The sequence below is a fragment of the Bombina bombina genome, chromosome 4 (genome assembly GCF_027579735.1).
Source record: "Bombina bombina isolate aBomBom1 chromosome 4, aBomBom1.pri, whole genome shotgun sequence".
In the NCBI taxonomy this organism is placed as follows: domain Eukaryota; kingdom Metazoa; phylum Chordata; class Amphibia; order Anura; family Bombinatoridae; genus Bombina; species Bombina bombina.
Window position 1 is genome coordinate 1,180,320,488 of NC_069502.1, and position 25,189 is coordinate 1,180,345,676.

General features: G+C 40.8%; 1 protein-coding gene across 2 annotated transcripts in view; it reads right to left on the reverse strand.

Annotated features, from left to right (window-relative positions):
• BABAM2 (BRISC and BRCA1 A complex member 2) overlaps positions 1-25,189 on the reverse strand; it is an 896,806-nt gene that overhangs the window by 654,349 nt on the left and 217,268 nt on the right. For both annotated transcript variants that reach the window (XM_053712651.1, XM_053712652.1), the window contains exon 6: positions 10,577-10,651. In XM_053712651.1, coding sequence (XP_053568626.1) covers positions 10,577-10,651 — 75 coding nt within the window. The remainder of the gene's footprint in view (positions 1-10,576; positions 10,652-25,189) is intronic.

Genomic DNA, 25,189 nt, shown 5'->3' on the forward strand with positions numbered 1-25,189 from the left:
GCAAGCGTCTGAAAAGAGCGACAGTCTACCCCCTACTTGATCCAGAACCGTATCGGGGGCCGCCCCTTCATGCCGACTTTGTGTCGGCGGGCTTCTTGATCTGCTTGGATTTATTCCAGGATTGAGCCGGCTTCCAAGTACACTTCAGTTGCTCAGGCTTTGCATAGGGCTGCTGACGTTGGGATTTATCAGAAGGAAAATTAGGACCTTGTCCCTTAGGCTTATTCCTCTTATCCAGCGTTAAAAAGGCACCTTTGCCTCCAGTAACCGTGGAGATGATTGAGTCCAAGACTGAACCAAATAAAATCTTTCCCTTAAAGGGGAGGGAAAGAAGTCTGGACTTAGAAGTCATGTCCGCAGACCAGGACTTCTGCCAGAGTGCCCTATGGACTTGAACAGAACAACATGAAGCCTTAGCATTCAGGCGAATAATTTGAATATATGCATTACAAATAAAAGAATTAGCAACCCTTAAGGCCTTAATTATTTCCTGGATCACGTCCAGGGGACCCTCCACCTTGATCAACTCGGATAAGGAGTCGCACCAGTAGGTAGCTGCTCCAACAAACGCAGCAAAAGCCGCTGCTGGTGGAAACAAATATCCCGTATGTTGAAACATCTTTCTTAACAGAGTTTCTATCTTCTTATCTATGGGCTCTTTGAACGACAAACTATCCTCAAGCGGGATAGTAGTGCGTTTAGCAAGCGTGGAGATAGTGCCATTCACCTTAGGGATGGAACCCCACAACTCCATTTGAGAGTCCGGTACCGGGAACAATTTCTTAAAAGAAGACGAAGGGGAAAAGGAAGAACCAATCCATTCCCATTCAATCTTAATAATGTTCGCCATCTTTACAGGAACCAGGAAAGTTTGTGGTACAACCCTGTCCTCGTAGACCTTATCTAATTTAGGAATCAAAGGTTCCTCAGGCAATTTGTGTTCTGGAACCTCTAATGTAGCCAAAACTTCCTTCAACAGAAAGCGTAAAAGTTCAATCCAAAATCTAAAGTCTGGTTCCTCCGCAGCTGGAGGTTTAGAGGCAGCAGACTCTAACCCAGAAAGTGCACCCTCTGAAGTATCAGAGGCGCCTTCATCATCGGATAATCTCGTATCAGATAAATCCAACAAACTAGTTGATGACCACTGGGAAGGATAGCAATATTTGACCTTTTGCTTGCGCTTAGCTGGGCAAGGTAAAGCACTAAAGGCCGCAGACACCACCGTTTGTAACTGCGCAGTAAAGTCTGGCGGTAAAAGGTCCCCTCCAGAAGGAGGATTAGGAGTGCTAGGGGAAGCTGCGTGTGTATTAGGAGATGACTGTAGATTGTGCACCTCACGGGACGGAGACTCCTCAGAGGTGGATGGCTCAGTGGTATCAAACATATTAATCTTCTTTGACATGACTGCTTTATCAAGGCATGTGGAACATAGTTGAGCGGGGGGGGGGGGGTATACTGCAGCCTCCTCACAATATAGACAGATAATAGAGACTTAGGTAAAAAGGGAGTACCCTCTAACGCATCAGAATCCTCCATAGCTTGCACTTACAAAGCAGACTATTGATTAATAAGAAAACTGCACCTTTATACCCTTAATGGCTGGGGCACTCACCACCTCCTATGATCCTGGCAAAACAGAGAAAACGCTTCTACTCCTGTAACCAGCACAGTCAGGAAAGAGGAAATCAGGTGTGACCACACCCGGTCACATTGTGCACAATGCAGGACCACCCCTGCTATAACAGAAAAAAAAGCGTGCCAAGCCTTTCACGCTGCACAGCTCAAAAACGAAAGTAAAAACCTGTACGTTATAAACATCTGCCTGAGCCCAAAAAACATCACACATGTTGCAGCATAATCAGATAAACTTATGTGATTAATCCCCACTGTTTAATAATCCCCCTCAGGAGATATTAACCCTTTATTCCATACAGATAAAAGGAGCTACACTGTGACCCTGTCTTCTGGCGTTATATGTGTAAAAAATGAAACCATCTTAACGAAATCTATGCTGTAGAACAGAAACACAGCCTCTGTGACAGTCTTGTAGCATTGCTCCTGACATGCACTTAAGTGATGGAAGCAGGCAATGAAATGCGTCAACACTGATTGCTTAGGAGCTATTAATAGAAGTCTGGATGGGTTCGGATCTCCAGACTAACTTTTGTAAAAGCTCTCACTGAGAGGCTGACAAGACTACTTAAAACTCCAGTCCCATTTTGAAGGGTAGATACCCTTCATAAGGAACTACACCGAGTCTTCTGACACTTCTCTGCCAACCTCCTGTGAGGAAAGGCAAAGAATGACTGGGACATGAGGGGAGTATTTAAGCCTTTGGCTGGGGTGTCTTTGCCTCCTCCTGGTGGCCAGGTAAGTATTTCCCAATAGTAAGGAATGATGCTGTGGACTCTCCTCATATTAAGAAGGAAAGTAAATTGGAAAAACAAATAATGCTTACCTGATACTTTTATTTCCATCGTGGGGAGAAGAGTCCACGGCTTCATTCACTACTTTTGGGAATTAAGAACCTGGCCACCAGGAGGAGGTAAAGACACCCCAGCCAAAGGCTTAAATACCTCCCCCACTGCCCTCATCCCCCAGTCATTCTGCCGAGGAAACAAGGCACAGTAGGAGAAATATCAGGGTATAAATGGTGCCAGAAGAATATTTTAAATTTAGGGCCGCACATTGGAGAAACGCGTGGGGGCCGTGGACTCTCCTCCCCACGATGGAAATAAAATTATCAGGTAAGCATAATTTATGTTTTCCATCTAAAGGGGAGGAGAGTCCACAACTTCATTCATTACTTGTGGGAACATATACCCAAGCTTTTAGAGGACACTGAATGAAACCGGGAGGGTAAAATGCGGACCATTAATCTGAGGGCACCACAGCCTGTAGAACCTTTCTCCTAAAAACAGCTTCCGCAGAAGCAAAAACGTCAAATTTGTAAAACTTAGTGAAGGTATGCAAGGAGGACCAGGTAGCCGCCTTGCAAATCTGCTCCATAGAAGCCTCATTTTTAAAGGCCCAAGATGAAGCTACCGCTCTAGTGGAATGAGCCGTAATCTTTGAGGAGGTTTATGTTCCGTTGTCTCATAGACCAAGCAGATCAAGCTCCTTAGACAAAAGGACAAAGTAGCAGCAGAAGCCCTCTGACCCCTGCGCTTCCCTGAATATACGACAAAAAGTGATTTAGATTGTCTGAAATCCTTTGTGGCCTGAAGATAGAACTTCAAAGCACGAACCAAATCCAGATTATGAAGTAACCTCTCCTTAGGAGGACTAGGACATAAAGAAGGAACAACTATCTCCTGATTGATGTTACGTTTAGACACCACCTTGGGGTGAGGGTATCCAAACCTGTGCGAAGAACAGCCTTATCCGCATGAAACACCAGATAAGGGGGCTCATATTGCAAGGCCGCCAGCTCAGAGACTCTGCGTGCCGATGCAATGGCCAACAAAAAGAGAACCTTCCATGAGAGATCCTTTATGTCAAGAGAATGCATAGGCTCAAACAGAACCCTCTGTAAGACCCTAAGTATCAAGTTTAAGCTCCAAGGGGGAGCAGCCTGCATAAAAACAGGCATGATTCAAGCCAGGACCTGAACAAAAGATTGAATGTCAGGGAGATAAGCGAGTCTGCTATGCAACAGAACAGATAAAGCAGAAATTTGTCCTTTTAGGGAACTAGAGGTGGAGGGTCCCCTGGACGTGATCCAGAAAGAATAAAATACTGTTAACTATGATTCTCTCACACCAGGACAAGTAAGTCCTCCACACCTTATGATAGATGCGTTGAGTGACCGGCTTTCTTGTCTGAATTAGAGTGCCAAGACTAAGCGCACATGAGATCGATCTTCGGCGTCCCCCATCTGAGACAGATCTCCGCATACACTTCGGGGTGAAGAGACCATTCCCCCGGATGAAAAGTCTGCCTGCTGAGAAAATCTGCTTCCCAGTTGTCCACACCCGTGATGTGGATCGCAGAGAGCGAAAAACTGTGGGTCTCCGCCCACTCCAGGATCCGAGACACCTCCCTCATTGCCAGGGAGCTCCTTGTGCCCCCCTGTTGGTTGATGTAATCCACCGAGTTAATGTTGTCCGTCTGGAACCTGATAAAGCTGAAGTCCCCCAGACGAGACCACGCCCTCAGAGCAGATCATTTAAACTCCAGAATATTTATTGGAAGAAGAGACTCTAAAGCGAGACTACTTCCCCTGTGCCATCCTGGCACCTCAAACAGCTCCTCATCCGCCAGACTCGCGTCCGTGGTCACAATCTCCCAGGACGGTCTCAGGAGGGATGTCCCCATGGACAGGTGATCCGGGCAGATCCACCAGGAGAGGGAAATTCTAGTCTGCACATCTATGTATATTGGCTGTGACAGATCGGGATGATCGCTGTTCCACTGTCTCAACATGCACAATTGAAGTGGTCTGAGATGAAACCTGGCGAATGGAATGATGTCCATGCTGGAGACCATGAGCCCAATCATTTCCACGAACTGGAAATGCTGATCCAGAAAAGCAAATCTGAGGAACCTGAAATGGTCCCTGTGAATCAGAACGTGAAGGTAGACATCCTTCAAGTCTATAGAGGTCATTATCTGCCCCTCTTGAATTTGGGGCAGAATAGATCTGATTGTTTCCATTTTGAACGATGGAACGGACAGGAACTTATTTAAACATTTGAGGTGCAGAATCGGAAGGAACGTGCCTTCCTTCTTTGGGACCACAAACAAATTGGAGTAATACCCTAGACCCCTTTCTGCATGGGGTACTGGTACGATAAGTCAAGGATAGGGATAAAGCCAGAAAACAGACCTCCAAATAAACTGTGGGTCTTAAAAAGTAAAATTAAATTCAAAACTAGCTAAGCCAGTGGAATCTAGGTGTGTAGCCGGAACATGAACCACTTCTCAAACAACAAGTCCCCTTGTATCATAGATAAATATCACCAATCTCAACGTTCGGCTGCATGTCCACTTCAGGTGTGACCCAGCATGTAAAATATATCCTTCTGTCGCCAACTTAGCATAAAAGCAAAAACGCCAGGTACAACCATCACACTTAGGACGCCTGCAGCTCCTCAAACCCACGAGGATGGTGTTGTCGTGATGACATCAGACGTGACGTGGCCTTCACAGCCAATGGGGGAGAGGATGTTTCCGGAATGTCAACCTGGTTCGTGTCAACAACGATATATCACACCAACCAAAGGCTGCCAGCTAGTCCAGTGCCTACTATGGAACATAAGTAAACGGTCTGTCCTGCTAGTGTGTAAGAGCAGGAATCAAAGGATGGTCGGACAGTCCGTAATAAAAAACAAAGCCTTTATTAGAAACTTAAAAGCAATGGAAACAGCAACATCCACACAGAGAAGGCGCTACACCAGACTGGCTTACGCGTTTCAGCTTACGCCGTAATCATAGCCACTGGTGTCAGGACCTCTCTGCCTATTATTTAAAACACAGACAACACCCATTGGTTAAAAACATAATTACAAAATCCCACCCCCTCTGTGTAATACTTAGACATTACATTAACACACTAATATATACATTTACAATATAAAATAAGAGCAGATATGAAAAGCTGATGAAAAATACATGGTATACAAAATTAATCATATAGAGATTTTTCAGAGAATGCAATGATATTTAGTTATTAAAGTATATGCATTATACTAATTTACCCAGATATTACAACATATGTATATCAAACATTAACCAGATAAATTAAATTAAATATCTAGCATAATCATATATACAACACTCTCTTTACTTACAAATACAACTATCAAAATAAATGCTCGTATATGCAGTCTCATAATATTCTGTACATTAGTCCTATGTCAAAAGACAAGATAGATATATGAAGACAGATATCACTCAAAATAGGCAAAATACACATCCTCAGTTCTAAAAAAATGATTGGAAACAAAGCACTTGACCCATATCCTCAAAATATAGATAACACTATATGAGCAATACTAAATGTTAAATTATGGACCCCTGTAAGCGATTATGAAAATATATGCAAATACATGAGTATCATAATCTGCTATAAAAACATTTACAAAACCAAGTCATCAATCCCACTTATAATATGCCAATGATTTACATGCACACATTATTCCCAATAATTAATAAGATCATATTTCAAATTCAGACCCATGGGAATATGTGTGCGTAACCTGTAAAGCCAGTACATCTCTCTCTTAGCCAGAATCTGCTCTAGATCCCCTCCTCTCTTAGGAGTCCTCACTTTCTCAATACCACACCATCTTAGGGAGTCCAGTTTACTACCATGTTTATTTGCAAAATGCTGTACCAGTGGAGTAGTTGATCTACCCAGCGAAATTGTGGACAAATGTTAAAGTATACGGGAATTCACATCCCTACTTGTTACTTATTAGATTGCACATATTGAACTTTACAAAATGTGCAATCTAATAAATAGATTACAAAGTTTGCAGTACAATTCAAGCAGGATTAAATATCAAAAACCTCCCCCGTAGCATAAGACTCAAAACATTTGGTAATAAAAACATATTCACAGGGCCTACATTTACTGTGGCCGCATCTGAACATCCCTAGATGTTTTAACCATGAACTTGATGAATTTGAAATGGGTTTTAGTTGAGTTGGGGATAGTAAAGAACCCAAAGTGCGGCTTTTCCGATATGAACATTTCACACTCGTTCTAACTACATCTTGTAGCCCGTCATCGGCTGCTAACAGTGCAAAGTGTTTTTTCACTATTGCACAAATTTGTCGATATTGGCTGCTATAAGTCGTGACAAAGTGAATACCACCTGACTGTAAATCCCCAGTCTTAGATATATTCTGTGCAATTAGGACCTGTCCGTCAGTGGAATCAACTTCCCTGTGAGCTATTACTACCTCACGCAGCGTACCTGTACCGAGATGCTTGAAGGGATACTTAAACTCCTGTCCCATAGCAAAGGGTAGAACCCCTCATAAGAGGCCTCCGGATTTTCCGGTAGCTCTCCGCCACCTCCTGTGACGAAAGGCAAAGAATGACTGGGGGATGAGGGGAGTGGGGAAAGTATTTAAGCCTTTGGTTGGAGTGTCTTTGCCTCCTCCTTGTGGCCAGGTTCTTAAAGTGAATGTAAATTTTGATGCTAAAGTGCCCGGTTTTTAAAACTTTGATTAAAAACAGGGGCACTTTAATTCATAAAAATTTACATTTCACTCCTGTTGTGACAAAAAACTTACCTTTTAAACTTCACAGCAGCTGCTGCTTCCTCCGGTCTCACAAGCCATTTCTGATGTCAGAAATGATTGATAGGTCATCCTCCAATCACAGGTTCCCCCCCGGGGGATTCAGTGTCTGATTCACTGCTGTGATTGGAGGAAGCCGATGCCTCATTTTAGACCCAGGAAGAGGCTTTGAAACAGGTGGAGGAAGCTGGAGCTGCTGTGAAGATTAAAAGGTACGTTTTTTTTCACAACAGGAGTGAAATGAAAATTTTTATGAATTAAAGTGCCCCTGTTTTTAATCGAAGTTTTAAAAACCGGGCACTTTAGCATCAAAATTTACATTCACTTTAATTCCCACAAGTAATGAATGAAGTCATTGACTCTCCTCCCCTTTAGATGGAAATTGTTTAAAATTACATTAACAAGAAAGAGGCTGCACAACGGATCTAAATGAAAAACACAGGTTTATTTGTGTAAATTAAACCTTGATAGACATGGACAGGAAGGTAGCCCGACGCGTTTATAACATATTTAAATGATAACGACATAAGGCTTAAGTTTGTGGGAATACACAGTAACCTGGGAGTTGACTTATTGGATGTGGTGCTAGAAGGTGACGTGGAGAACAAGGTGATTGTATCACGAACATTTAGAAAATCTAGTGCAGGTAATACCATTTTACATGCAAAATCATGTCACCCACATCGCATTATTCATGCCATACCCAGAGGTCAACTAATAAGGTTGAGGAGAAATACCAAGTATCTTGATGTATACATGGAACAGTCCCTAGAATTATGTAAGAGGTTGGAAGTAAGAGGTTATGACTCAGAACTACTAAATGCGGCAATAATTGAAATTGGTCAGTCACAAGCATCCACATATCATGCCAAACCCAAGAGTAAATACAGCAAGGGGATATATTATTTACAACAGAGTATACTAAACAATTTCCACAAATTGTACAAATACTCAAGAATAATTTATCATTATTATCTACTGATGATATACTAAAAGAAACAATAGGATCTTGCAAGTTTGTTTAAAAAAAAAAAAATGGTTACATTAGCCACTACACTAGCACCTACTATGGTACTAAGATCAAGAAACACCTGGTTAAATACACTAGGCAATTATAAATGTGGTGGTAGAGGTTGTCTCATTTGTGGTATGATAGATGCGAGTAGAGAATTTAGATCATCAGTAGACAATTGTAAATATAGTATTGACTTCTATGCAAATTGTAAAACCACATTTGTGGTGTATCTATTGGAGTGTTCGATTTGCCACAGTCAGTACATCTGCAAAACGACGAGACAGTTGGGCACGAGAGCACGTGAACACTTTAATGATGTCAAAAATTTCAATAAAGACTCGAGTGTTGCCCAACACTTCAATAGTGTGCACTTAACTAATGTGGATAAATTCTCGATTAAAGCTATAGATCTAGCTCAGATGCCGGTTAGGGGGGGGGGGGGGGCAATAAATACAAGATACTAGACGAAAAAAAACTCTATTGGATTTTTAAATTAAAAACGAGAGTCCCAATTGGTTTAAATAAAGAGTGGGACATAAGTTATTTTGTCTAGATTTAGGCTGCAAGAAAATTTTCCTGTGGGATCTGGGCAAAATGTGTTAATATATATCTTCAATTATGTGCTCAAACTTTTATTCATTATACATAGTTTCTTAGGGGTATGTGTTTTCACACAAACTTTTTCAGAATATTATAATTGAATAAATTATTACCCCTGTTCTAGGTGTTGGATACATAGTTGTAATATAAAGTAAGGAAAACATCAGTCTAATAATATGTAACCATCATTGTTTACCCATTAGAGCTAAAAACTGTTTAGGTTATCAGCATTAGGATTGGGATGCTGATATTTCAATATATTTCTTACCCTTACCATGGGAAGCAATGTAATGCAGGATTTGACCCACAGCATTTATAATGATATATAGGCATATTTTTCCAAAATAGAAGCATAATTATAATTTAGAATTAGACAAATAATATGCAATACTTTATCATGTACCTAGTAAATTATCTCCAAATATGTTCTTCAGCATAATTAAAATGTAGATATCTGGTATGATAACTCTGTTGACGATGTGTATTATCTTCTGTTTTTAAAGTTGTCTGTGTGTACTTTTAATTTCGTTATGTATTGGCAAATGTGAGGGCAATTGGAGCCCTATTTAAAGATGGTTTAAATACTAGGGGGCGTGAAACGCGTCAGGATACCGTCCTGTCCATGTCTGTCAAGGTTTAATTTACACAAATAAACCTGTGTTTTTCATTTGGATCCGTTGTGCAGCCTCTTTCTTGTTGATGTTGCTATTGGCGGCTGGTTCTCGCACCTTTTAGCTTTGGACTTTGCACGGATAGAGCACTGAGGGCTGTGGCAAACAACGCTTGCTGGCGGATTACGTCATCAACCCACGACACCGCATTTTCCAAGTGACCGTAAGCTGTAGCGGTTGTTTTTTTCACTTTGAAAATTACATTCTCTATCTGAATCATGAACGTTTACTTTGGACTAGACTGTCCCTTTAAGACAAAGCACAAAGTGAAGAGGTATTTAATATTCATTTAGTTTCATTGTGTTTAGCCAATCAGGCAGATGTACAGCTGTGCTTAAGTCCTACTTTTCATGACAGAATATAAAATATCAAGCAAGCATGCAATTTATAAATTGCCCTCATCTTCAACATGTTTTGTAGTAGAAATAAAGCTCTTAAAGGGACACAACCTAAATTTTTTCTTTTGTGATTCAGATAGAGCAGCAATTTTAAGCAACTTTCTAATTTACTCCTATTATCAATTTTCTTTGTTCTCTTGCTATCTTTGTCTGAAAAAGAAGGCATCTAAGATTAGGAGCCAGCCAATTTTTGGTTTAGAACTCTGGACAGCACTTGTTTATTGGTGGGTGAATTTATCCATCAATCAGCAAGGACAACCCAGGTTGTTCACCAAAAATAGGCCGGCATCTAAACTTACATTCTTGCTTTTCAAATAAAGATAACAAGAGAATGAAGAACATTTGATAATAGGCGTACATTAGAAAATTGCTGCTCTATCTGAATCACAAAATAAAAAATGTGGGTTAAGTGTCCCTTTAACAGTTAACAAAGTACTTTCAGGGAAATTAATGGGACCGATAAAAGATGGCCCACTGGAGTTTTGTGACTGGAGCCATGACAAGAGGAACAGGGTCACATGTGAGCTGTGGGGAAGATGGGTGTGGCATGGGCGGGGCCAAGGCAATCCCTGGAAACCCAGACAAGCTGCTATTTTGTTACATTTTCATATCATTATTCTTCATTATACTATTAGTTTTACCTTGAGAAGATAGATAGGAATATTACTGAAATCCACCGGAAGCTTTAGAAGAAAACGAGCTGAGAATTCTCCTGTCTAAAAGGTAAAGAAAAATATATTTTCATGTTAATTTAGGAATGAACAATATGTACCAAGCACATTCACACACTTCACTATAAAATAAAGATGTTCCACCCTCCCTAGAGAGGCCATAAAGCAAAAAAGCTGCAAACTACAGAAAACAGCTATTTTATTTGCAGGCTACAGCATTTGCTTTTTGGCATCTCTAGGGAGTCAGTAAAGTTTTTAGACAAAAACACAAAGTGTTTAATGTCATTTCAATAACAGCAGGAGACACCAATTCCGATAGAAAAACAAAATTTATGCTTACCTGATAAATGTATTTCTTTTGCGATGTACCGAGTCCACGGATTCATCCTACCTTGTGGGATATTGTCCTTCCTCACAGGAAGTAGCAAAGAGAGCACTACAGCAGAGCTGTCTATATAGCTCCCCCCTTAACTCCACTCCCCAGTCATTCGACCGAAGGTCAAGGAAGAAAAGGAGAAACTATAAGGTGCAGAGGTGACTGAAGTTTACATAAAAAAATACTGTCTGTCTTGAATAGACAGGGCGGGCCGTGGACTCAGTACATTGCAAAAGAAAGAAATCTATCAGGTAAGAATACATTTTGTTTTCTTTTGCATGACGTACCGAGTCCACAGATTCATCCTAACTTGTGGGATACCAATACCAAAGCTTTAGGACACGGATGAAGGGAGGGACAAGACAGGAACCTAAACGGAAGGCACCACTGCTTGCAAAACCTTTCTCCCAAAAATAGCCTCCGAAGAAGCAAAAGTATCAAATTTATAAAATTTTGAAAAGGCATGAAGCGACGACCAAGTCGCAGCCTTACAAATCTGTTCAACAGAAGCATCATTTTTAAAAGCCCATGTGGAAGCTACCGCTCTAGTAAAATGAGATGTAATCCTTTCAGGAGGCTGTTGTCCAGCAGTCTCATAAGCCAAACGGATGATGCTTTTCAGCCAAAAGGAAAGAGAAGACGCCGTAGCCTTTTGACCCCTACGCTTTCCAGAATAGACAACAAACAAAGAAGATGTTTGACGAAACTCTTTGGTTGCCTGCAAATAAAATTTCAAAGCACGAACCATGTCCAAGTTGTGCAACAGACGTTCCTTCTTACAAGAAGGATTAGGACACAGAGAAGGAACAACAATTTCTTGATTGATATTCCTGTTAGTAACAACCTTAGGTAGGAACCCAGGCTTGGTACGCAAAACCACCTTATCAGCATGGAACACAAGATAAGGAGAGTCACATTGTAATGCAGATAGTTCAGAAACTCTTCGAGCTGAAGAGATAGCAACTAGGAACAAAACTTTCCAAGATAAAAGCTTAATATCTATGGAATGCATGGGTTCAAACGGAACCCCCTGAAGAACTCTAAGAACTAAATTTAGACTCCATGACGGAGCAATAGGTTTAAACACAGGCTTAATTCTAACTAAAGCCTGAACATCTGGAACATCTGTCAGACTCTTGTGCAACAAAATAGACAGAGCAGATATCTGTCCCTTTAGGGAACTAGCTGATAATCGTTTCTCCAATCCCTCTTGGAGAAAAGACAAAATCCTAGGAATCCTGATTTTACTCCAGGAGAAGCCTTTGGATTCGCACCAAAAAAGATATTTACGCCATATCTTATGATAAATTTTACTGGTAACAGGCTTTCAAGCCTGAATCAAGGTATTTATGACCGACTCAGAGAAACCCTGCTTTGATAGAATCAAGCGTTCAATCTCCAAGCAGTCAGTTGCAGAGAAATTAGATTTGGATGCTTGAATGGACCTTGAATCAGAAGGTCCTGTCTCAATGGCAGAGACCATGGTGGAAGGGATGACATGTCCACCAGGTCTGCATACCAAGTCCTGCGTGGCCACGCAGGCGCTATCAAAATCACAGATGTTCTCTCCTGTTTGATTCTGGCAATCAGACGTAGAAGGAGAGGGAAAGGTGGAAACACATTAGCCAGGTTGAACGACCAGGGTACTGCTAGAGCATCTATCAGTAAAGCCTGAGGATCCCTTGACTTGGAGCTGTAACGAGGAAGTTTGGCGCTCTGACGAGACGCCATCAGATCCAACTCTGGTGTGCCCCATAGCCGAACCAGCAGAGCAAACACCTCCGGATGGAGTTCCCACTCCCCCGGATGAAAAGTCTGATGACTTAGAAAATCTGCCTCCCAGTTCTCTACACCTGGGATATAGATCGCTGACAGATGGCAAGAGTGAGCCTCTGCCCATTGGATTATCCTTGAGACCTCTATCATCGCTAAAGAACTCTTTGTTCCGCCCTGATGATTGATATAAGCCACAGTCGTGATGTTGTCCGACTGAAACCTGATGAATCTGGCCGAAGCCAGCTGAGGCCATGCCTGGAGAGCATTGAATATCGCTCTTAATTCCAGAATATTTCTCGGTAGGAGAGCCTCCTCCCAAGTCCACAAACCCTGAGCTTTCAGGGAATTCCAGAATGCACTCCAGCCCAGAAGACTGGCGTCTGTCGTCACTATAACCCATTCTGGCCCGCGGAAACACATTCCCTGGGACAGATGATCCTGTGACAACCACCAAAGAAGAGAGTCTCTGGTCTCTTGATCCAGATTTATCTGAGGAGATAAATCCACATAATCCCCATTCCACTGATTGAGCATGCATAGTTGCAGTGCTCTGTGATGCAAACGAGCAAACGGAACTATGACCATTGCCGCTACCATTAGTCCAATTACCTCCATACACTGAGTCACTGACTGCCGAGGAATGGAATGAAGAGCTCGGCAGGTGGACAAAATCTTTGATTTCCTGACCTCCGTCAGAAATATTTTCATGTCCACCGAGTCTATCAGAGTCCCTAGAAATTAAACTCTTGTGAGGGGGGAAAGAGAACTCTTTTTTTACGTTCCTTTTCCACCCGTGAGACCTTAGAAAGGCCAACACTAAGTCCGTGTGAGACTTGGCTAGTTGGAAGGACGACGCTTGAATTAGAATGTCGTCTAGATAAGGTGCCACTGCTATGCCCCGTGGCCTTAGAACCGCCAGAAGGGACCCTAGCACCTTCATGAAGATTTGCAGCGCCGTGGCCAACCCGAAAGGAAGAGCCACAGACTGATAATGCTTGTCCAGAAAGGCGAACCTGAGGAACTGGTGATGATCTTTGTGGATAGGAATGTGCAGATACGCATCCTTTAAGTCCACGGTGGTCATATATTGACCCTCCTGGATCAATGGTAAGATAGTCTGAATGGTCCCCATCTTGTAAAGATGGAACTCTTAGGAATTGGTTTAGGATCTTGAGATCCAGATTTGGTCTGAAGGTTCCCTCCTTTTTGGGAACTATAAACAGATTGGAGTAGAACCCCTGCCCCTGTTCTGCTTTTGGAACTGGGCAGATCACTCCCATGGTAAAAAGGTCTTCTACAAAGCGTAAGAACGCCTCTCTTTTTGTCGGGTTTACAGACAATTGAGAAAGATGGAACCTCCCCCTTGGAGGGGAATCCTAGAAATCTAGAAGGTATCCCTGGGTTACAATTTCTACTGCCCAGGAATCCTGAATGTCTCGTGCCCAGGCCTGAGCAAAGAGAGAGCGTCTGCCCCCTACTAGATCCGGTCCCGGATCGGGGGCTACCCCTTCATGCTGACTTAGTGGCAGCAGCAGGTTTGTTCCAAGCATGATTAGGTCTCCAGGTTGGCTTGGATTGAGCAAAGTTCCCCTCTTGCTTTGCAGCAGGGGAAGAAGTAGAGGGACCACTCTTGAAGTTTCGAAATGAACGAAAATTATTTTGTTTGTTCCTTGTCTTATTTGACTTATCCTGAGGGAGGGTATGACCCTTCCCTCCAGTAATGTCTGAAATGATCTCTTTCAATGCAGGCCCGAATAGGGTCTTACCTTTGAAAGGGATGGACAAAAGCTTAGATTTAGATGACACATCAGCTGACCCGGACTTAAGCCATAACGCTCTACGCGCTAAAATGACAAAACCTGAATTCTTAGCCGCAAATTTAGCAAGATGAAAAGCGGCGTCTGTAATAAAAGAATTAACCAACTTAACAGCCTTATTTCTGTCCAAAATATAATCTAGTGGGGTCTCCATCTGAAGAGCCTCTTCTAGAGCCTCAAAACAAAAGGCAGCTGCAATGGTTACAGGAACAATGCATGCTTTAGGTTGAAGAAGAAAACCTTGATGAACAAAACTTTTCTTTAGGAGACCCTCTAATTTTTTATCCATAGGATCAATGAAAGCACAACTGTCTTCAATAGGTATAGTTGTACGCTTAGCCAGAGTAGAAATAGCTCCCTCCACCTTAGGGACCATCTGCCATGAGTCCTTTATGGTGTCAGAAATGGGAAACATTTTCTTAAAAACAGGAGGGGGAGAGAACGGAATACCTGGTTTATCCCACTCCTTAGTAACAATGTCCGAAATCCTCTTAGGGACCGGAAACACATCAGTGTAAACAGGAACCTCTAAATATTTGTCCATTTTACACAATTTCTCTGGAACTACAATAGGGTCACAATCATCCAGAGTAGCTAAAACCTCCCTGAGCAATAAGCAGAGGTGCTCTAGTTTAAATTTAAATGCCGTCATATCTGAATCTGTCTGAGGGAACATCTTTCCTGAATCAGAAATCTCTCCCTCAGACAGCAAATCCCTCATCCCTACCTCAGAACATTGTGAGGGAATATCGGAAACGGCAACTAAAGCGTCAGAAGGCTCAGCATTTGTTCTTAACCCAGAGCTACTGCCCTTCTCTTGCAACCCAGGCAGCTTAGATAAAACCTATGTGAGGGTAGTATTCATAAATGAAGCCATATCTTGCAAGGTGAAAGAATTAGACGCACTAGAAGTACTCGGCGTCGCTTGTGCGGGCGTTACTGGTTGTGACACTTGGGGAGAACTAGATGGCAAAACCTGATTTCCTTCTGTCTGAGAATCATCTAATGCCAAACTTTTAGAAGTCAAAATATGCTGTTTGCAATTTATAGACATATCAGTACAAGTGGGACAAATTCTAAGAGGGGGTTCCACAATGGCTTCTAAACAAATTGAACAATGAGTTTCCTCAGTGTCAGACATGTTTAACAGACTAGTAATAAAGCAAGCAAGCTTGGCAAACACGTTATTTAATGAAAAAAAAAAACACAATTTGCAAAAATGGTACTGTGCCTTTAAGAGAAAAAAGGCATACACAAACTGCAAAACAGATTAAAATTGCTTTAATTTTTCTGAAATTTTAATAGTGTACCCACTAAGCTTTAGAAAGATTGCACCACAAGTTAATAAGCAATAAACCCCGAAATGAAAAAAAAACGGAATGAAATATGTCTAAAACCGGTTAAAACCCCCTAAAGCACCTTGCCACAGCTCTGCTGTGGCCCTACCTGCCCTTAGGAAGCGATAATATGGGGTTTAAAGCTTCAATTAGTCCCTCAGAAGACTCTCAGGACCTCAGGAGAAGTTGCTTGCTGCTTGTAAATGTAGGCCCCACCCACCTCAATCGATGTTGCTGGGGCCTACACAAAACTAACAAACCCTGCCTGAAAGCCACGTGGGTTATAAACAACCCCAAAGAACCCTCAAGCAAACCCATAAAACAGAAAACGTTACTCCCAGACACAAAAACGTTTGTCCCAAATTCACATAAACTGAGTGCCCACAAAAAATTAACCCTTTATGCAAGCTAGTAAAAACCTCTGGTAACACTAGGATTACTGCTTACCCTTCCCCTAATGGGGACACTGTCAGCCTTTCTGAGTTAACACAGTCACTGCAGAAAATATGACTGAACATACCTCATTGCTGTATAGCAAGAAACAGTTCCTCACACGGAAGTTTTCCTGTACTCCTCAGCTTCTGTGGGAACAGCAGTGGACCTTAGTTACAAATGCTAAGATCATCATCCTCCAGGCAGAAATCTTCATCTATGTCCTGCCTGAGAGTAAATAGTACAACACCGGTACCATTTAAAAATAACAAACACTTGATTGAAGATAAAATAAAACTAACAGTTTAACACCTCTTCTCTTTACTCTTCCTGCTTAGAGCCAGCAAAGGAGAATGACTGGAGGGTGGAGTTAAGGGGGGAGCTATATAGACAGCTCTGCTGTGGTGCTCTCTTTGCTACTTCCTGTCAGGAAGGACAATATCCCACAAGTTAGGATGAATCCGTGGACTCGTTACATCATGCAAAAGAAATAAGTAACATTTATAAATAATAGAACATGTTTTAATATTGCAAAGTATTTCACTGCACCTCCCAGCTACTTCATAAAGCCACCCGACTGGCAACATTTTCTTTGGATTACACAAAGTATAGCTTGGTAGACTCAGCAGCAACAATGCACTACTGGGAGATAGCTGGTGATTGGTGACATTGGTGTGTTTAGCTAGCGGCCAGTAGTGCACTGCTGCTCCTGTGCCTACTGTTCCACAAAGGATAATTTGCAAATAGAGGTCAATTGAAAATTTGTTTCAAATTGGACCCTCTATCTGAATTATGAAAGTTTAAAAGGACAGTTAACTTGAACATTGTTATTGTTTTAAAAAATAGATAATCCATTTATTACCCATTCCCCAGTTTTGCACAACCAACACCATTATATAAATATACTGCCCCCTGACTCATAAATAATTCCAGGGGAGTGAACACATTGTTTTCTATATGGCACACGTGAACTAGCACAGTCTAGCTGTGAAAAACTGTTAAAATGCACTGAGCAGCCTTCAAGGGCTTAGACATTAGTATTCTAGTCTCCCTAAGTTTACCAAGAGAACAAAAGCAAATCTGATGATAAAAGCAAATTGGAAAGTTGTTTAAAATTGCATGCCCATGAAAGTTTAATTTTGGCTAGACTGCCCCTTTAATGTTGACTTTACTGTCCTTTAAAATAAGGAAAGTAAAAGCCATAATAAAAATTGTAACCAACAAAAAAGGGTTTCCAGTCTATTACAGAATGTGTATAGTTCATGGCATTTGCAGAAACCTCAGGGCAAGCAAGTTTAAGAGACAGACGTGCACAAGCCTTTCAGGAAATTAACGGGGCGCTGTATAATAAGCCTGTTTTATAAAATCCAGACATGACAACAGACTACTGAGTGTCACAAACAGATGCTCCTGATGTGGATTTAGGTCACAGTTGTTTCAGAGAGTGTTGTATCTAAGCAAAGTATCTAGCAGTAAAATCTCCAGTGCAATTACCATGAGACTAGTTAAAAACATACAGGCTCTTTCTACAGACCACCATGACCCATTCAGCTGGAAGTTTTATCAAGGATAGAAAGACTTTTTTTAAATTGTGCTAACACAGGGTTCTTCCCAAAGACCCAGTGCCATGTTAACGCATTCCTATTTTTATGCTTTTTCTGAAGTAATATACAAGATAGCTGCAATTATTGGAAGCATGACTAAAATAAGTACATACTTTATTCCTGATCGTAGTCAAACTTTTAGAGCCTTGCAAAAAGTATCAACACACACACACACTACACACTTTCATACACACACACCACACACACTACACACTGTCATACAATACACACACAAACACACACTGTCATACAATACACACACAAACACACACTGTCATACAATACACACACAAACACACACTGTCATACAACACACACAAACACACACTGTCATACAACACACACACCACACACTGTCATACAACAGACACACACACCGTCATACAACAGACACACACACACCACACACTGTCATACAACAGACACACACACACCACACACTGTCATACAACACACACACCACACACCGTCATACAACAGACACACACACACCACACACTGTCATACAACAGACACACACACTGTCATACAACACACAGTCATACAACACACAGTCATACAACACACAGTCATACAACACACACACACACACAGACACAGTCATACAACACACACACACACAGACACACACTGTAATACAACACACATACCACACACTGTCATACAACACACACAAGCACCACACACACTCTCATACTGTCATACAACACACACAGGCACCACACACACTCTCATACAACACACACTGTCATACACCACACACACTGTCATACAACACACACACTGTCATACAACACACACACTGTCATACAACACACACACAAACATCACACACACTTTCATAAAGCACACACACAAAACACACACACACACTGTCATACAATACACACACCACACACTGTCATAGAACACACACTGAAACACCACATACCACACACTGTCATACAACACACACACTCTCATACTGTCATACAACACACACAAACACGACATTGTCATACAACACACACACTCTCATACAACACACACACAATCTCATACAACACACACACTCTCATAAAGCACACACAGTCATACAACACACACAAGTAACACACACACAAACACCATACACTGCCATACAACACACACACTCATACACCATACAGTGCCATACACCACACACACTGTCATACAACACACACACACTATGTCATACACACACACAAACATCACACACAACACACGCACTATGTCATACACACACAAACATCACACACACACACAACACACACACACTGTCATACAACATACACACACAAACACCACACAAATACAACATACACACCATCACCACACATACTCTCATACAATACACACACACACACACACCTTATCACCACACACACTCTCATACAACACACACACCATCACCACACACACTCTCAAACACATACACCATCACCACACACACTCTCATACAACACACACACACCATCACCACACATACTCTCATACAACACGCACACCATCACCACACACACTCTCATACAACACGCACACCATCACCACACACACTCTAATACAACACACACACACCATCCACACATACTCTCATACAACACACACACCATCACCACACATACTCTCATACAACACACACACCATCACCACACATACTCTCATACAACACACACACCATCACCACACACACTCTCAAACACATACACCATCACCACACACACTCTCATACAACACACACACACCATCACCACACATACTCTCATACAACACGCACACCATCACCACACACACTCTCATACAACACGCACACCATCACCACACACACTCTCATACAACACACACACACCATCCACACATACTCTCATACAACACACACACCATCACCACACATACTCTCATACAACACACACACACCATCACCACACACACTGTCATACAACACACACATATAACACACACACACACTCTCATACAAGACACACAAACACCACACACACTCTCATACAACACACACACCATCACCACACACACTCTCATACAACACACACACCATCACCACACACACTCTCATACAACACACACACCATCACCACACACACTCTCATACAACACACACACCATCACCACACACACTCTCATACAACACACACACAAACTCCACACACATACAGCATATACACACACACCACACATACATACAATACACACCATCACCACACATACTGTCATACAACACACACACACAGTCATACAACACACACACACAAACACCACAGACATATAACACACACACACACTCATAGAAAACACACAAACACCACACACACTCTCATACAACACACACACCATCACCACACACACTCTCATACAACACACCCTGTCATACAACATATACACAAACACCACACACATACAACATACACACACACCACACATACATACAATACACACTATCACCACACATACTGTCATACAACACACAATCATACAACACACACACATATAACACACACACCACACACACTCTCATACAAAACACAAACACAGCACACACACTCTCATACAACACACACACACATCACCACACACACTCTCATACAACACACCCTGTCATACAACATATACACAAACACCACACACATACAACATACACACACACCACACATACTGTCATACAACACACACAGTCATACAACACACACACACACACAAACAACACACACATATAACACACACACCACACACACTCTCATAAAACACACACAGACAAACACCACACACACTCTCATACAACACACACACCATCACCACTCACACTCTCATACAACATATACACAAACACCACACACATACAACACACACATCATCACCACACATACTCTCATACAACACACACACCATCACCACACATACTCTCATACAACACACACACCATCACCACACATACTCTCATACAACACACACACACACCATCACCGCACATACTTTCATACAACACACACACACACCATCACCGCACATACTCTCATACAACACACACACACACCATCACCGCACATACTTTCATACAACACACACTCTCACCACGCATACTCTCATACAACACACTCTCATACAACACACACAACCTCACCAAACACACCATCACCACATGCACACATACAACACTCACACATACAACACACACACACACACACCATCACCACACACACACTCATACAACACACACACTCATACAACACACACCATCACCACACACACACACTCATACAACACACACCATCACCACACACTCATACAACACACACCATCACACAAACATCACACACACTCTCATACAATTTTTTGAATTTCTAGTAACCACATCTGTAAAGATGGAGGCTCTACCTTCTTCCACAAGTGTGGGATCAGTTGTGCACTGTTCACTATCAGTTGAAAGTCTCAGATGGAGCATCATTTTAAATTTTGGGGTTAAATAGAAATAATAAAGGGTCTAAATCAACTTTAGAAAGACTGAACTTTAGTGCAAGACTACCAGATGTGGTAATAGATCCCTCATCAAATAAAAATATTTTAATGTCAAGTCAACATAATTGGGTCTCAGAAAAAACTGAAAATAATAATATTCCAAGGCAGACAGGCTGGGTTGTAGAGGTGTTCTCCAAACTTGTCAAAAGATTGTAGCTCTATAATTCCTGTCCTCACTACAATTTCCTACCACTTAAAATCAGTATCTCAAAGAGAAAAGCCGATTCTCACTGAGGCCGAAATAATCAAAACTTTGCGGGTAAAATAACCACATGAGGAGGGCGAAGCTAACTGCTGTGGAATCCCCTCTCAATTGAGGAAAATTTTTTTAAATACGAGAACTTTCATACTGTCCTCCCAATTCTCATAAATTTTTTTATATATTTGTGGATCTTCACACCTTTACACGCAAATTAACACTTCAAAAATTGTTTGTGAACAAAAAACTTAAAGAGAATAAGATTAAATTTTCAGATTCACAATTGATTTTAACAGATTCTATGCCAGCCAATAGGAACACTCCATGTGTGGTGTCTAATGTAGACAATTTGACAACACATCTATTTGATAAATTCATACACACATCAGTTAAGAACAAGTCCAATTTCAACCCCACCAATATACCCAACCAATATATAGAACTATATCATATGGTGCTTGAAGATTTAGAAAAAATGTCTAAAAAACAAAATAAAAAGAAACATTTTATGAACTTTGGTAGAGGAAAGCTTTAATAAGTTTACAGAACAACTCAAATAGTATTAGTCGTGACGCAGACAAGGGGGGTGGAACTGTAATTCAAGATATAGGTGACTATCTTAAGGAAGCAAAAATAATTTTGGGCGACACCGACTACTACCATATATTACCAAAAGATCCCACTCCTATTTTTCTTCAGACATACTCCACTTTGATTGACAAGAGGGCCAGTTTGGGTATTCTAAATAAAACCGAAAAGGATTTTCTGAAAGTTTCTATTCCGAGTATAGCCCACTATTATCATCTGCCCAAGGTCCATAAGGACATTCACAATCCACCCGGCCGCCCCATTATTGCAGGCATTGGTAATTTGACGTATAATTTATCATACTATATTGACCAATTTTTACAAAAATTTGTGATTATGTTACCATTTTACATCAGAGACAGTACCCATCTCTTACAATTAATTAGTCAGATTTCCATCACAGATAGCAAATTACTATGGATCACCTGTGACGTGAGTTCTCTATACTCTAACATCAATTGCCATCTGGGCATTTTTAGCTATCTCACATTTTTTAGAGCAAGATATTTATTTACATAATTCCCAGAAATCATTTATTCTCGAGAGCATTGACTACATTTTAAAACATAGTTATTTTATTTTCCAGTAAAGGGTACGGCCATGGGGACCAGGTTCGCCCCTAGTTTTCCAAATATTTTCATGTTTTGTTTTTTTGAAGAGAGGTATATTTACACCAATGCACTTTTAGGGCAAACCTGGATCTTCTATGGTCATTACATTGACGATTTGATTATAATTTGGGACGGTGATCAAACAACACCTGATATATTTATTTCATATTTGAACCAAAACAATATGGGTTTAAGTTTTACTGCAAACATACAGACCCAATACATAGAATACTTAGATCCGGTTCTGAGTTGGGGTGAATCCAATACCATTGAATCAAACACTTTCTTCAAAGAAGTAGATAGTAACAGTTTCCTGGATTTTAGAAGCAAACACCGTAAAAGCTGGATTAGAAATATACCTTAGAGTCAATTTAGACGTATTAGAAGAAATTGCACTAGATTAGATATATTTTTAGAACAGAGTCAAGTTAATACCAGAGGTTTTTAGAAAAAGGTTATCCCACACAACTGTTAGACCAAGCATTAAATAAGGCCAAAAACTTAGATAGAACAACCATGCTTCAGACCAATACCAATTCTTCTAATAACTCCAATAAATATCCATTATTATTCATCAGTTCAGGATAGATTCAGACACAAATCACTGATAAATTCATTGATACATTTTTTACTCTTGGATTCATTTTATATTATGCATATATGAGAAGTTAGTTGATTTTATTGTATCTTTAGAAATATGTTTTTGATACAATTGTATATTGAGGTGTTATCCATTCAACAAATGAATGTTAAATTACAAAATCCATTTCAATTTCGGACTGACACAGTGTGTGTTGATTGGAGCTGATTAATGACAACTTCCTGTTTTATTTGAAAATGTGTATATAATGTGGGCAATTAGGCCTTTTTGTATATGTATTTTTATTGTCTGATGAAACGACCATTGTAACGGTCGGGAAACGCGTTGCAGAGAGACACAAACGACATTAAACATTTGTTTTTAAGATACTTCCTGGAAGTTCTCTTTTTCATATATACACAAACTGATTTGGTTCAGCAGTATATACTCCTCTTTTTCCTGAGACTGTGTTTGGAGACACCCCACGTCCTGGGTGGCACATCTATAGAAAATAATGTCAATTTCTTCCAGTCCAGAGCTGTTGGTTCCTATCCCAGTGTACTAACCACTGGAAGTGTTAGCCCGCTCGTGAGCACTGGTCACAGTACGGTGCAACAATATCTGGTGAGCCCCATTACATTTTGCATGTTCATATACCTATTTGGCTGAAATACACTATGAGGCGTCCTCTTCTTTTGTTCTCTGCTCTGTAGATCACCCTCAACACCGGGATTATAAGCGGAGCAGCCTTTTTATTACATACTTATATCTCATCTTTTGAAAAATAGGAATTGTACGCTCAACTTTGGACTATCACGGATATTACGAATTTTATCTGTAGAGAACATTCTACTAACAAAGTTATTTTTGTCAGTTACCATTTTTGTTTTACAAATTATTACATTGTTTGCGGTTTTATTTCATTTTATTAAATTTTTTTCACATTTCTTTTGTGTGATTTTTGCATTACATTTTTTGGTGCGCCCCCAATTTAGGATACCCTTTGGGTTATTCCTTTTTGTTGCCGTGGAATACAGTTGCATGGAGCTCCTGAACTAAACCTACTTTTAAAGAATTCAGCTGACTTTGAAAAAAGTCAAAGAGTCAAAATTTGCTCCTGATACTTTCCTGGCAGAGCCTTAACATAATCAGGAGAAAACATAATTTATGTAAGAACTTACCTGATAAATTCATTTCTTTCATATTAGCAAGAGTCCATGAGCTAGTGACGTATGGGATATACATTCCTACCAGGAGGGGCAAAGTTTCCCAAACCTCAAAATGCCTATAAATACACCCCTCACCACACCCACAATTCAGTTTAACGAATAGCCAAGAAGTGGGGTGATAAAAAAGTGCGAAAGCATATAAAATAAGGAATTGGAATAATTGTGCTTTATACAAAATCATAACCACCACAAAAAAAGGGCGGGCCTCATGGACTCTTGCTAATATGAAAGAAATGAATTTATCAGGTAAGTTCTTACATAAATTATGTTTTCTTTCATGTAATTAGCAAGAGTCCATGAGCTAGTGACGTATGGGATAATGATTACCCAAGATGTGGATCTTTCCACACAAGAGTCACTAGAGAGGGAGGGATAAAATAAAGACAGCCAATTCCTGCTGAAAATAATCCACACCCAAAATAAAGTTTAATGAAAAACATAAGCAGAAGATTCAAACTGAAACCACTGCCTGAAGTACTTTTCTACCAAAAACTGCTTCAGAA